Below are 13750 nucleotides of genomic sequence, written 5' to 3'. Positions count from 1 at the left end.
TACATGAAGGACAAGGTTGCAAGGTTTAAATGATATGCGCTGCAATGAAAGAGATCGTTTGAGAAAAGGAGAGTAAGTGAACGGATATAAAAGATTAAGATTTATTAAAGGCATCCTTGAATAGAAAAGTTTTAAGATTAGTTTTAAATTTAGGTAAATGAATTTCATCCCGAAGAAATTGGGGGAGAGAATTCCATAATGTAGGGGCTGTTATAGCAAAATTTGTTTTCCTTGTATAGTAAGATTCTTTTAAGGAGGGAATGAAAAGGAGTTTTTGGTCGGTAGATCGTAAGGTACGTGGAGAACTTTGAGGTATTAGTAATTTGTCCAAAAATAGGGGCAGATGTGAAAGTTTGATTAAGGCTATTTTATAAAGACAAGTTGGTACCTACTTTATATCAGCTTAACAGATATTTACACCAGCTTGTTAGTGTAAAGTAGTGTTTCTCAGCTTGGTCCTGCAGTACCTAGGGTTACTAGATGTCTGGGAAAACCCAGACATGTCCTCTTTTTAGAGGACTGACCGGGTGCCCAGAGGGATTTCAAAAAACACGGCAGTATGTCCGGGTTTTAGTAGGTCCCGAGCTCGGGGCTGTGTCTGGATGTCCTCTGCGTATGTGTGTGAAATCATCGCATCAACATCTGCACATGCGCAGAAGATATACAGACATGGCCCCGAGCTCGGGGAAGGAGACAGGTGGTTCATGTGGAGGTGGGGCTGAGGGCGTGGCAGGGCTGTGGCGGAACAGAAATCTAGTAACCCTAGGAGTACCCCCTTGCCAGTCAGGTTTTCAGGATATCCACAATGAATGTGCATAAACTTGATTTGTACACACTTCCTCCATTATATGCAAATTTCTTTCAGGCATATTCATTGTGGGTAGCCTAAAAACCTGACTGGCAAGGGGGTACTCCAGGACCGAGTTGAGAAACACTGGTGTAAAGGACTGCATTATATGTAATACTTTATAATCTATGAAGCTCATAATCAAAACTAAAATACAGGTCATCCAAGTGCCAATAATCAAAACTGGTTTTTGGATGTATTCAGAGCCTTTTTAGGCCTCTGAATCCTGCTGTGATCCCAGAGCTCAAAGGGGTGATTATGGAGGAGTGGTTAGGGCAGGAGGTGGGCAGACCTAGGCTTAGTCGTCCTGTAGCAATAATCAAAAGTTTTATGGGGTTGCCTGGATGGAATTTAAAGCTTGTGACCTTAGATGAAGTCAAAACATGAACTGGGCATCCCTCCTGCCAGCAATCTTTGCGGGGATAGTGGGGGGGAGGGTGTCCGGCAGGAGGGATTAGACATCCTTCCTGCTGGCGATCTTTGCAGGGGGATGGGGGACAGGTTCGCCCGTTCTCTAACCAGCGCTTATGACAGAAGCTGGTTAGAGAATCGTGGTGTTAGGCGAAGGACTGGCTCCTCCTATGCCTAAAAGGTCTTGTTTTGGGCATATGGGACTTGGGTGAATTTTTGGTCGGGAATATGTTATAAAGATAGACGTAGTGGCGATTAAACGCCTGGACGTAGAAGTAGGCCATTCTCGAAAGAAAAGCCACAGTTTGGACAGTTTTTTCGAGAATGGACATTTTTCTACTGCTGACTTTGTGCGACTAGCGCCTTAGGCCAAAAAAGGACTTAGACTTTTTAAATTATTATTATGCCCCTCCACGTGTGTACTTGCAAGCTTCACCCACATTGGCAGAGTACACACCATTGTTTCTAAGCACACACTTTTATGATGGCCATTTATTCTTATACATATATGGCCACATCTGCTCTTAAATGACTATAATACCACCAAAGTAGACACATACAATCTGCTTTATGTGTCCCCTTAGAAAGTTATTTTGGAATCCTGTAGAGTTGGAAATTGTCCAAGACCCCCTTAAGTTTGCATTTAACAGATTAAATTGCACTGAACAGATTAAATAATAATAATTTTTTAAAAACCCAACTGCTATTATTCCTTAACCAAATGTTTCACCCTTTCTCCTTTTCCATATCCCAGATTGCATTGCAACTAACCCTCTTGTCTTTTTCCTTATGTTCTTGATGCTTGTAGAGTTGTTTTTGTGCAAAGTCTTAGGGCTCCTTTTACTAAGCTGTGATAGCGGTAGTGCGCGCTAGACGCTAACGCCAGCATTGAGCTGGCATTAGCTCTAGCCGCGTAGCGTGGGTTTAGCGCACACGGCAATTCTGCATGCGCTAAAAACGCTATCGCAGCTTAGTTAAAGGAGCCCTTAGTCTGTTCCCCTACCTTTTATTTTTTCTCTTTTTAAGATATTGTAAACCACTATTTGCAGTTTATCAAATAAATTGAACTTAATGGAATTGGCATTATCCGAGCCGCTGCTCCTTGGTTTCAACTGAGATCTGTTCTAAGATTTGGATCTGAACTGTGTGGAGACTGCCAGTTAGAAAAACCTATTTCCTTAAGTAGTGATTGGTCTGTTTCAGCTGCAGAAAAGATATCTTTCTTCAGTGAAAGGAAAATCACTCGAAGAGTCCAAGACCCCAACTGCTCAAATATGCTTCCAAGAACCCCCAGTAACCATGAATGACATTGAAAACCATCCATTATGGTATGTTGTTTGTTAATAACTAGATATACTGCAGAATGTCAGGAAAATATTCACAATTCTCAGTGGCACAGAACTGTACAACATTTAGTACCTTTCAAGCCAGAAATTAAATCCTGGTGAGACAAAAGCATTTTAACCCACCCAAAGGTTTTCCGTGATATATCTTTTCTTATCTTCAATGCTTATATCATTGATTTAGTTGGGTTTTGGGGTTTTTTTCATTAACATCATTTTTGTTTTCAGTTGCCAAGCTGGATCTTAAGCAGGGCTTTTTTTTCATAAATGATTAGTAAGATTATGGCAGGTGGACCCTTCTATAATCTTGCTCTTTGTGATGTCATAATTTAGAGAGAAACCACCCAAGTACCATGGGAAAGGGATTTCCAGAAATCAGGTTTACAGACAAAGGGGCCTGTATGATTGTCCCCTAGCAGTATACCATGAGATTACCTCTAGGAATCATAGCAGCCATTTTGAACCTAGAACAACTATAGGGCAGTAACAGTGGGGATCCGTTCCTGCTTTGGTCCACTAGACTACAATGGTGACCCTGGGTGAGACCCAGGGGTTCTGGGATAGGGAGGGGGGAGGTTCACATTGGAGTCAGGGGTTTGGATGATGAACAAGTTCTGTTGATTTTTTTTGTTTGCTTGTTTGTTTTTGTGGTTGAGTCTGTGACTAGCATTAACACTTTGGCAAGTAGATTGGGAAAACTTGGTGGTCATGCCCTTGCATTTACCACATAAGCTTTGTACTTACCACACCTTAAGTTTTATGCTTAAGATGAAGCAAGTGCAAAAATGTACTGCACTTAAGAAAACACTTCCCAAAATGCTGGCATGACAAGGAGCTCTCTTCTAACCATTACAAAATTGTTAGCTTTTTATTTACATGTTCTTCAAAGGAGCATCCTGATGTGCTGGAAAAGAGAATGGGACTTCAAGTTTTATAAACAAGTTTAATTTTAACCAAGACAATTGCGATGAGGTCTAATGGAGTTGGGAGATATACAAGAGCAATTTTATAACTGGAAACCAAATACAGTGGTGCCTCGCATAACGGCCGCCTCGCACAGCGAACGCTGCGCACAACGAACTTTATGTCTTGATTCGTACAACGGACTTCGTTTCACACAACGAAGTCGCCCGAGCTGCATACTTCCGGGGTTCCTGCGGGGTTGGATCGCAGCGGGGTTGGTCGAGCCGCGAGGGTAGTCTCCTTCTCCTTACCTGCCCTGTCGCAGCCGCACACAGCCGAACGGAAATCTTCCCGATGTCAGCGCTGACGTCGGAGGGAGGGCTTAAGCAAAGCCCTCCCTTCCTCCGACGTCAGCGCTGACATCAGGAAGACTTCCGGTCGGCTGTGTGCGGCTGCGGCAGGGCAGGTAGGAAGAAGGCAATGGCGAACGAAAGAGGGGGGAGGGGGCGGTCCGCCCCGAAGAATGTGCACAGCTGGTCAGGTCCCCCGATCGACCGACAACAGGCCCGGCCGACAAACCTCCCTGCCCTGTAGCTGCGAATCTAAATTACCTCTTACAGCAGCTTCAATAATCCAGCTGCTGTAAGAAGGTAATTTAGATTCGCGGCTACAGGACAGGGAGATTTGTCCGACCGGGCCTGTTCTGTTGTCGGTCGGGTGCAAAAGCGCCACAAAGGTGGAGGCAGGGAGGGAGGAAAGGTGGAGTGGAGAAGAAAAGACGCTTAAGGGGGGTGAAGGCCGCTGAAAGCACATGTTGGAGCAGGGGATGAGAGGGAGGGAGAGAAGGGGAAATATTGGACAAGGGCAGAAGGGATGCTAAATCATAGGGTGACAGGCAGAGAGAACAACAGGAAAAAGAGTGGAAGCAATCTTGAACCCTGAGGGTGAGGGCAGAGAGAGGTGGTGAGATGATTGATCATGGGGAGAGGGACAAAAGGGAATAGAGATGGGATAGGAAGATAGTGGAAGTAAAAGGACAGGGAGATGTATGTTTTTAGATGTATCTAAATAAAAATAATAACAAAAAATTTATCTTTTTTTATGTCATCTTAGCATATTTTATGCTACAGAACGAATTATTTTTTTTAACATGTATTGTTATGGGAAAACGCGTTTCACATAACGAACTTTTCGCATAACAAACTTGCTCCTGGAACCAATTAAGTTCGTTGTGTGAGGCACCACTGTACCAGAGAAAATACACTCTGCACAAATCCCAAGGAATCCAGAGAAAGAGCAGAATGAGTCAGGTCTTCAAGCGAACCACACTTTAATTACATTACATTACATTAGGGATTTCTATTCCGCCATTACTTTGCGGTTCAAGGCGGATTACAAAAGAATTATCAAGAAAGTATTACAAAAAGATCTTACCAAAAGATATTTGGTCATTTTCAAAGAGAGTAAGAAATGAGTATGGCTAGTTGTTTAGGGGTAGGTGGCTTTAGTGAGAGGTGGTGTTTGAAACTTGCGGTGTTATTTCTTTTTCAGGGATTTCTTGAAGAGTATGGTCTTTATTTCTTTTCTAAAAGTTTTGTAGTCTAGGGATGCTGTCAGTAGATTGGCGATTTGGTTGTCTAGTTTGGCTGCTTGAGTGGCTAGGAGGCCATTATATAGTTTTTTCCGTTTGACCTCCTTAATTGGGGGGTATGAGAATGGGGTGTGAGTTTTCCTATAACTGGATATATGAATGGATGCAGCTGGTGAATATAAAAAAGTAGTTTTATAAAGGGAAAGTACATATATACCTTCCCTCATAAGATAGTTGCTTATATGTACATCCAGTGGGAAAAGGCAGACACATTTATACCTGCTGTGGAGTAGACAAAAATAAGAGTGTCTGCGACTTATATATGTTTACATTGCATTTTGTAACATTCATACATATAACCAAATCTCCAGTCAATGCCACCCCAAGGAAACATCCACTTTCAATATGTATGAGAGTAGTTTGAAATGTTTGGTAAAAAAGGAAGTTAAACGTTGTAGTCTCCATGGAGGGCTATACACTTCTTCCTCCTACTTCACGGGTTTAGGACTAGTGACTTCGGTTATTCACGAGTTTCTAAACCCACCTCTGCCTCCTCTCATCTCCAGGACCTCTCCACACCTGGTGGTCTAACGGTGAAACGGGGCAGGAGCAATCTTCCTATGTTCCTGCCCCATGCAAAGCCATGAGCAAATATGGCTGCCATGAGTTTCCAAGATCTTATGAGACTTCAGCGGGAATATAAGAACATAAGAATAGCCTTACTGGGTCAGACCAATGGTCCATCAAGCCCAGTAGTCCATTCTCACGGTAGCCAATCCAGGTCACTAGTACCTGGCCAAAACCCAAAGTGTAGCAATATTCCATGCTACCAATACAGGGCAAGCAATGACTCCCCCCCCCCCACCCGTGTCTTTCTCAATAACAGACTATGGACTTTTCCTCCAGGAACTTGTCCAAACCTTTCTTAAAACCAGCTACACTATCTGCTCTTACCACATTCTCTGGCAACACATTCCAGAGCTTAACTATTCTCCGAGTGAAAAAAAATTTCCTCCAATTGGTTTTAAAAGTATTTCCTTGTAACTTCATCGAGTGTCCCCTAGTTTTTGTAATTTTTGACAGAGAGAAAAATCGATCCACTTGTACCCGTTATACTCCACTCAGGATTTTGAAGACTTCAATCATATCTCCCCTCAACCTCTCTTTTCCAAGCTGAAGAGCCCTAATCATTTTAGTTCCATCCCCTTTACCATCTTGGTCGGTCTTCTTTGAACTCATAACAGCCATTTTTGCTTACGGCTCTTCACAGGGCAGAAACGTAGGAAGATTGCTCCTGCCCTGCTAGACCACCAGGTAAGGTGTGGAGAGGTCTGGGAGGTGGGAGGGAGGTAGGGGCAGGTCAGAGTCAACCCTAAAGTTATTCACAATTTTTCCATATTTGTGGGCCGGCTCTGCTCCTAACCCCCACAAATTTAGAGGGGGAAGTGTACAATTAGTCCAGAGAGTTTCCAGGTTTTCCGTAAGCTATTTTTCCTATGATATGAAAGAACAGGAAACTCGCTGGACTAAGACCAGAATTCTCTATACAGCGCCAATATTGGTGGCTGCCTAAAAAGTGGCCGCCGATCATGTTTCATAAGAACATAAGAACATAAGAAGCGCCATCTCCGGATCAGACCTTCGGTCCATCAAGTCCGGCGATCCGCACACGCGGAGGCCCCGCCAGGTATACACCTGGTTTATTTTATAGCCACCATATCTTTATATGCCTTTCTCAAGGAGATATGCATCTAGTTTGCTTTTGAAGCCTGGGACTGTCGATTCCGCAATAATCTCCCCTGGGAGAGTATTCCAGATGTCCACCACTCTCTGTGTGAAGCAGAACTTCCTGACATTAGTCCTGAACTTGTCCCCCCTTAGCTTCATTTCATGTCCTCTTGTCCGTGTCAAATTGGACAATGTAAATAATCTTCTCTGCTCTATTTTGTCGATTCCTTTCAGTATTTTGAAGGTCTCGATCATATCCCCCCGCAGTCTCCTTTTCTCAAGGGAGAACAATCCCAGTGTTTTAAGTCGATCCTCATATACCAGTTTCTCCATACCCTTCACTAGTTTAGTTGCTCGTCTCTGCACCCTCTCCAGCAGTTTTATATCCTTCTTTAGGTAGGGAGACCAATGTTGGACGCAGTATTCCAAGTGAGGTCTGACCATTGCCCTATAAAGCGGCATTATTACTTTCTCCGATCTACTCGAGATTCCTTTCTTTATCATGTCCAACATTCTATTTGCCTTCTTTGCCGCTGCCGCGCATTGTGCCGACGGCTTCAGGGTCCTATCTATCAGTACACCCAGGTCTCTTTCTTGTTCACTTTTTCCCAGAGTTGCACCTGTCATTTTGTACTCGTATTCCTTATTCTTACTGCCTAAATGCATTACCTTGCATTTCTCCACGTTGAACCTCATTTGCCATTTCTCCGCCCATTTTTCTAACCGACACAAATCGCTCTGGAGTTCCTCACTATCCTCCTGCGATCTGATTGCCCGGCAGAGTTTTGTGTCGTCTGCAAACTTGATGATCTCACTGGATGTTCCGTTTTCCAAGTCATTGATATAAATATTAAAAAGGATCGTCCCAAGTACCGAGCCCTGGGGTACACCACTAGTCACTTTCTCCCAGTCAGAGAACTTCCCATTTATGCCCACTCTCTGCTTTCGGTTTTCCAGCCATTTGCCTATCCATCTTTGTATATCTCCCTCTATGCCATGGCTTTGTAGTTTCCTGAGAAGTCTTTCGTGTGGAACTTTGTCGAACGCTTTCTGGAAATCCAAGTATATTATGTCCACCGGCTTTCCACTATCAATTTGCTCGTTCACGGTCTCAAAGAATTGGAGTAAATTCGTCAAACACGATTTCCCTTTCCTGAATCCATGTTGACTGGGTTTCATCAAGTCGTGTGTGTCCAAGTGCTGAACTATGCTATCCTTGATCAGTGATTCAATCATCTTGCCGGGGACAGACGTAAGACTCACAGGTCTATAGTTGCCCGGTTCTCCTCTCGATCCTTTTTTGAAAATTGGTGTGACGTTTGCTTTCTTCCAGTCGTCTGGTATCTGTCCAGTTCTGATTGACAGGTTTGCAAGTTTTTGCAATAACTCTCCGATTTCAACCTTCAATTCCTTCAAGACTCTTGGGTGAATTTCATCCGGTCCAGGGGATTTGTCACTTTTAAGTTTGTCGATCTGGTAGTATATCTGATCACACAATGGTGCCGTTTCAATCACACAATAGTGCCGTTTAGAGAATCGCGCCTCTGGGAAACATAGGCACCAAAAATGTAGGCCAGGGTTTTCCAGGCCTACATTTCTGCTGCCTATCTTTGTCATGAATTACACCTCCATAGGCACTTTAGGTCGCGTGATGCTACTTTCAGCGTTAGCCACACCCATAGTGGTGTTATGCGGCCTAAAGCGCCTATGGAGGTGCGATTCCAGTGCCTTCAAACTCAGTTAAAAACATCATGTAAACGGCAACTATCAGTGCCTAAAAATTCGGTGCCAGTTAGACAATCCGGGGTTAAGTGTATAGCCTTCAATGGAGACTATGTTGTTAAATTTGCTTTTCTACCTAACTTTATACCGTTATGTAAAAGTATGTGTAAGATCAAGTGCAGTATTTGTAAGCAGCTTTTTCCACATGTGAAACTCACTTCCGTACGTGGGCAATCTTTAAATATTACAAGCATACTTCTGTCAGTGCAATAGACTACAGAAGCATTCATCATTTTACAGTCCTTTTACTACGCAGCACTAAAAAGTGGCTTTAGTGCGCTCTTTTGTGGGGTTTCCCCACATGCTAACGGCTGTTTTTATTGCAGCTAGAAAATGGCCAATTTTCCATTTTCCAAATTCATTTCCATGCGCCAGTGTTGCCATTAGTGCACAGCCATTACTAAAAATTAGTGCACGAGCACTTACTGACACCTAGGGGTCCTTTTATCAAGTCGCGCTAGCGGGGTTAGCGCGTCAGACATTTCATCATGCACTAACCCCCGCGGCTGGCTAAAAAACTAACGCCTGCTCAGCGGCTAGCGCGGCAGGCAGTTTACTGCGCGGTTCTACACGCATTAATCCCCTACCACAGCTTGATAAAAGGACCCCCTAATTTGTAGGCTGTAAGGGTTCATGCGCTTATCCTGTGATAATCAGTTAAGGCTTATTTTATCAAGCAGCGGTAAAGCGTTTCATTGTGGGCCGGCAAGCTAAAAGCTCCAGCGCTCATTCAGTTTCTCTGAGAGTTGGAGAATTTACCTCGCTGGCCCACTGCAAAATGCTCAACCGCTGCTTGATAAAAAAAAGAGTCCTTAGTGTGCTTTACCGATTCACACCATAATGCTCTCCATCCCCATGATTAAAAAGTGCAACAGGCCATCCATATATGGGACAATCAAGCAAAACTTTATTGTTGGACCCAACACGGGCTGTGTTTCGGCTTGAATCGCCTGCATCAGGGGTCGACACCAACATATAAAAAATATAGGAAAAGTTTCAAAGTTCACATTAAAGAACAAAACATATACATATAAATTTTAAAAATGACAACAAATTCATGTTAAATGATGATGTGCTATTCAGTATATAGGGATATAGTTAAAATGAATATGCAGAGACAACAGATGTATGAGAAATAAGCATACAAAAACTGATCATAATGTCTAACTGAATCATGCTGTCATGCCACCTCTTTGAAAAATAAAAATATTTTAGCGCATAGATTGTGCATATATTGGGCTTTTATCACAGGAAGCCATAGTGCATCCCACGGTAAACCCTTTTAAGCTGTGGTATATGTACGCTAGCACTTACCACAGCTTAGTAAAAGGAGCCCACGGTGAGAAGGGACATTTTCAAAGTTTGCACATCCCTCCTATATATGGCCAAAAATGTTTTGGCTCATTTTTCAAAAAATTTCTTGACTTTTTAAAAATGCTTTATTCATTTTGTTTCACACATCGCCGGTCAATAAAAAAAAATAACACACATTATAACTTAACATGTGAAAATCAATTCATAATTAACGTGTGTTCAATTGGTTTGACGTACATTAAGGGGGGAATTTATCAAAGTGTGCTAACTCTGTTAAGTGGGTGCTAACGAATTTAGCATGTGCTAACAGATTTCCCCCCTCCTTTTTACAAAACCATGGCGGTAACAGCTCTGATGCTCATAGGAATTCTATGAACTTCAGAGCTATTACTGCTGTGGCTGACCCTGAAAACCATGCTACGGTTTTGTAAAAAGAGTGGGTGGGGGGGGGGTTAATGCAGTCTAATGATTAGCATGTACTAACCCAGGGTGGGCAACTCCGGTCCTCGAGGGCAGGACTCCAATCGGGTTTTTAGGATTTCCCCAATGAATATGCATTGAAAGCAGTGCATGCACATAGATCTCATGCATATTCATTGGTGAAATCCTGAAAACCCGATTGGATTCCGGTTCTCGAGGTCGGAAGTTGCCCATGTCTGTATTAACCACTAAGGGCTAGATTCACTAAGGGCACGGATCAGATCCGATCTGTGAGGGATCCGATCCGTGTCTGAGGGGCTGATTCATGAATTGCCCTCATGCAAATGAGGGCGATCGGAATCACGCCCCCAACCGACCGCCAGGATCGCTCTGTAAGCAATCCCGACACATGCGCAGACCATCTGCAGATGGTCTGCGCATGCATCGAAATTTAGTGACTTTATGTTTTACTTTTAACTAGCCCAGCGGTTTTAACCCGCTTTAAACTCGTGGGTTAAAACCACGGACTTGCAGGAGGAAGGGCAAGAGAGTCGAGGCGGCAGGAGAGATTCAGGGCGAGAGCAGGGCAGCCAGAGGAGCAGATTGGGGCAGAGAGGAGCAGGAGATCAGGGCAGAGAGCAGGGTTTTTACACAAGCAACTGGTCCTGAGCAGTCGCTTGTTTTGGATCGGCCAGCCCAGTCGGTGTGCCTGCTTTTTGTTAGTGAATCGCAGCCCTTCCTACTTTGCATGCCGTTTCCCCTCATTTGCATGTGTGGATCAGAATCGGAGGTGATCGGCCCTGAGGCTAGCGAATCGGGTCAAAGGGAAATCGGGTCGCAAAGGGGCCGCAAACCGATCGGTACACGATCGGTTTGCTTAGTGAATCTAGCCCTAAGACTCCCAAGGGGATGCAATGGTGTTTTAATGTTTAGCGCACGCTAATCATTAGCACGAATTAAATCCGTCAGTGCCCCTTGATGAATTCCCCCCTAAATGTGTTTAAGGTATGCTGCTAACAAACCGAATGTGCAAAAAATGAATGGACATACTAAAGGGCTGAAAATTGCCAGCTAAGGTACATTTGAAATTCCATAGTGTGCATGCTTGAAGGCAGCTCATAAGGAAATGTTCCCTAGGGTGTGTTCAGGTCAGGAGAGAAAAACATTATGCACACATGGAATGTTCAGAAGAAGGTATTTTATCTGCCCCTTGACAGACAACAACAGATTAAAATAAAAAGCACACTTTTAAGTGCATTTAGCCACTTGGGCTATTTCAATATTATTCTAATAAAGAAACAGAAAATGTGGCTTCTTTGTAATTAAACATATCACATTCTACTTAATATTTTTATACACTAGTGATTTTGAAATTGCTCGTTTGTTCATTAAGAAGCAAAGATCATTTTTTATCCGTATATATTTTTTGCCTAGTGACTCTTACAACCAAATCCCATATCTCAAAATCAGTTTTGACCTAAAAGTGCCAGTTCTCTTTCCCTAGACATACTTTATAGCGAGTTGTTGCCACACACATCTCTTCCCCCTTTACTGGCCTTGAAATTCATGAACAAATGCTAGGGGTGGCCTTAACTTAATTCTGACATTGTGAGTTCTGAGCTGAAGGTTATTATTATTAAAGAAATTATCAGGCCCAACAGAGACCGTTCTCAGCAGCCCAGCATGGAGCTGTTGCAGGTTAAAAGGGGAAAACAACGACGCAAATGCTGCTGTTAAAGCAGAAATACATTCGGGAACTCCAAAGCCTCAGAAATTAATTACTTGCGTGCAAATAATACAACAGTTCCAAGCAGCGTCATTTTAGTCAGGTTTTTTCTCCCCCCTCCTCCCCCCCCCAGGCAAATACTGAAGTTTTGCAGAACTCCTCAGACACATCAGTGTGCCATAAAAGTGCAAATAAGACAGGGCAGAATGCAAGCCTGTCTTAAAAATAAATAAAAAATCCAAAGGCTATGAATGCATTTAAATAAGGGACTTAACCAGCTCTTGAGCTGCCATCTCAAGTCCCCTTTTCTGGCCCAGCCTTCTTACTTATGGCCAGAAATTGTTCTTTTTTATTTTTTATTAATCTGTATTGATTTTCAAACTTTGACAGTGCCATACAATTAATTTAGATATAAACACTACAAAACAGGCACTTTAAATACACAACTAATATATAAAACAATCATTCCCCCCCTCCCCATAACTTGTTATATTAACTAATCATTCATTTTTAAAGCTCCCAGTAAGTGTAACATATAATACAATCATTTATACTTAAATCACACTTAATATAACATCAAATTCTAAACTATATCGAATAATCCCTCTCCCTTGTATCTTATATTTATTCATAAGTAAAAGAAATCATAAAATATTCCCATCCCCCCACCCCATCCTTTGGTTCAAATCATTCTTAAAAAAAGAGCTGCAACTGAACTAGCGCAAGAAGAAGAAAATAAGCAAACTTACATGCTCCAATTTGTCTTTTCTGCGAAGCCAAACGCTGGCGCTGTAATCCTGGGTTTTCACCGTGCTGTAGAAGTTCACACCTACTCGAGCAATTGTCTGGGCTGAGTCTTTGGGTCTGCTCTTCAGCTTCATCTGCTCGAACCCGTCCTGGGGGAGCCAATCTGCTTTTATTTCCATTTTTGGCTCATGACTTGTGTCCACCAGCAAATTGCAATTTGTACGATGTGTGTGTGTGTGTGGGGGGGGGGGGGGGGGGGAAAGGAAATCAAGAGCAAAAAAAAAAATTATTTTAAAGATTTTTTTTAACCTTTTATTACCCAACTGGGAATAGGACCAGAAAAAAAAAATATATAAAAAGGTTAAAGTTGGGTCAGAAGGGAAAGCAAAGTGCAGGGCTGATAAAAGGAAGCGAAAATGTAGGATGCCTCTTAGGGTAGCAAGCTGCACAGACCCTTCTGGGTGATAGCAGGCAATTTCTTTGTAACACTGCCAGTCTCTGACTAGGAGAGATAGGAGGAGGGGAGAGGAATATATAAGCTGGAGACGGCAGTCTGGTCGGGAGGGGTTGGTGCAATGAGCAGAGCAAGAGGGAAGCTGCAGCTCTGGTCCTGCCAACACCTCTCCTTCTCTCTCCCTCACCCAGGAGTCAAGCCCTGCTGGGCAAGATGCAGTTAAACACGTGCGCTTCTTTTTCGCTCGTGAAACGACAAAGCGCTTTTGGAAAATAGAAGCAGGAGCTTTCAACATTTTCGTTTGCTGCATTGCTCAGGACTCTTCTTGGCTTTTGGGGCTAAAGTAGATGTTTGTCAGCTGCTAAGATTCTGCACCTTTTGCAGATAAGTGCACTTTTTATTTCTTTTCTTTTTTTTGAGAATTGAGATATATAAACTTTATGTGCATTATTCATATATTGTTGCTTTCCCTTCTGTCAAAGCA

The 13750-nt window shown here is 43.0% G+C and overlaps 1 protein-coding gene across 1 annotated transcript in view; it reads right to left on the bottom strand.

The window, feature by feature from the left end:
• The window catches only part of PLD5 (phospholipase D family member 5), a 441162-nt gene extending 428171 nt beyond the window's left edge, over window positions 1-12991 (bottom strand). Inside the window, exon 1 of the mRNA XM_033939664.1 lies at window positions 12815-12991. Within this exon, the coding sequence (XP_033795555.1) occupies window positions 12815-12991 (177 nt within the window). The remainder of the gene's footprint in view (window positions 1-12814) is intronic.
• Window positions 12992-13750: the final 759 nt, after the last annotated feature.

Source organism: Geotrypetes seraphini, chromosome 3 (genome assembly GCF_902459505.1).
Source record: "Geotrypetes seraphini chromosome 3, aGeoSer1.1, whole genome shotgun sequence".
In the NCBI taxonomy this organism is placed as follows: domain Eukaryota; kingdom Metazoa; phylum Chordata; class Amphibia; order Gymnophiona; family Dermophiidae; genus Geotrypetes; species Geotrypetes seraphini.
This window is presented reverse-complemented; position numbering and strand designations above follow the sequence as displayed.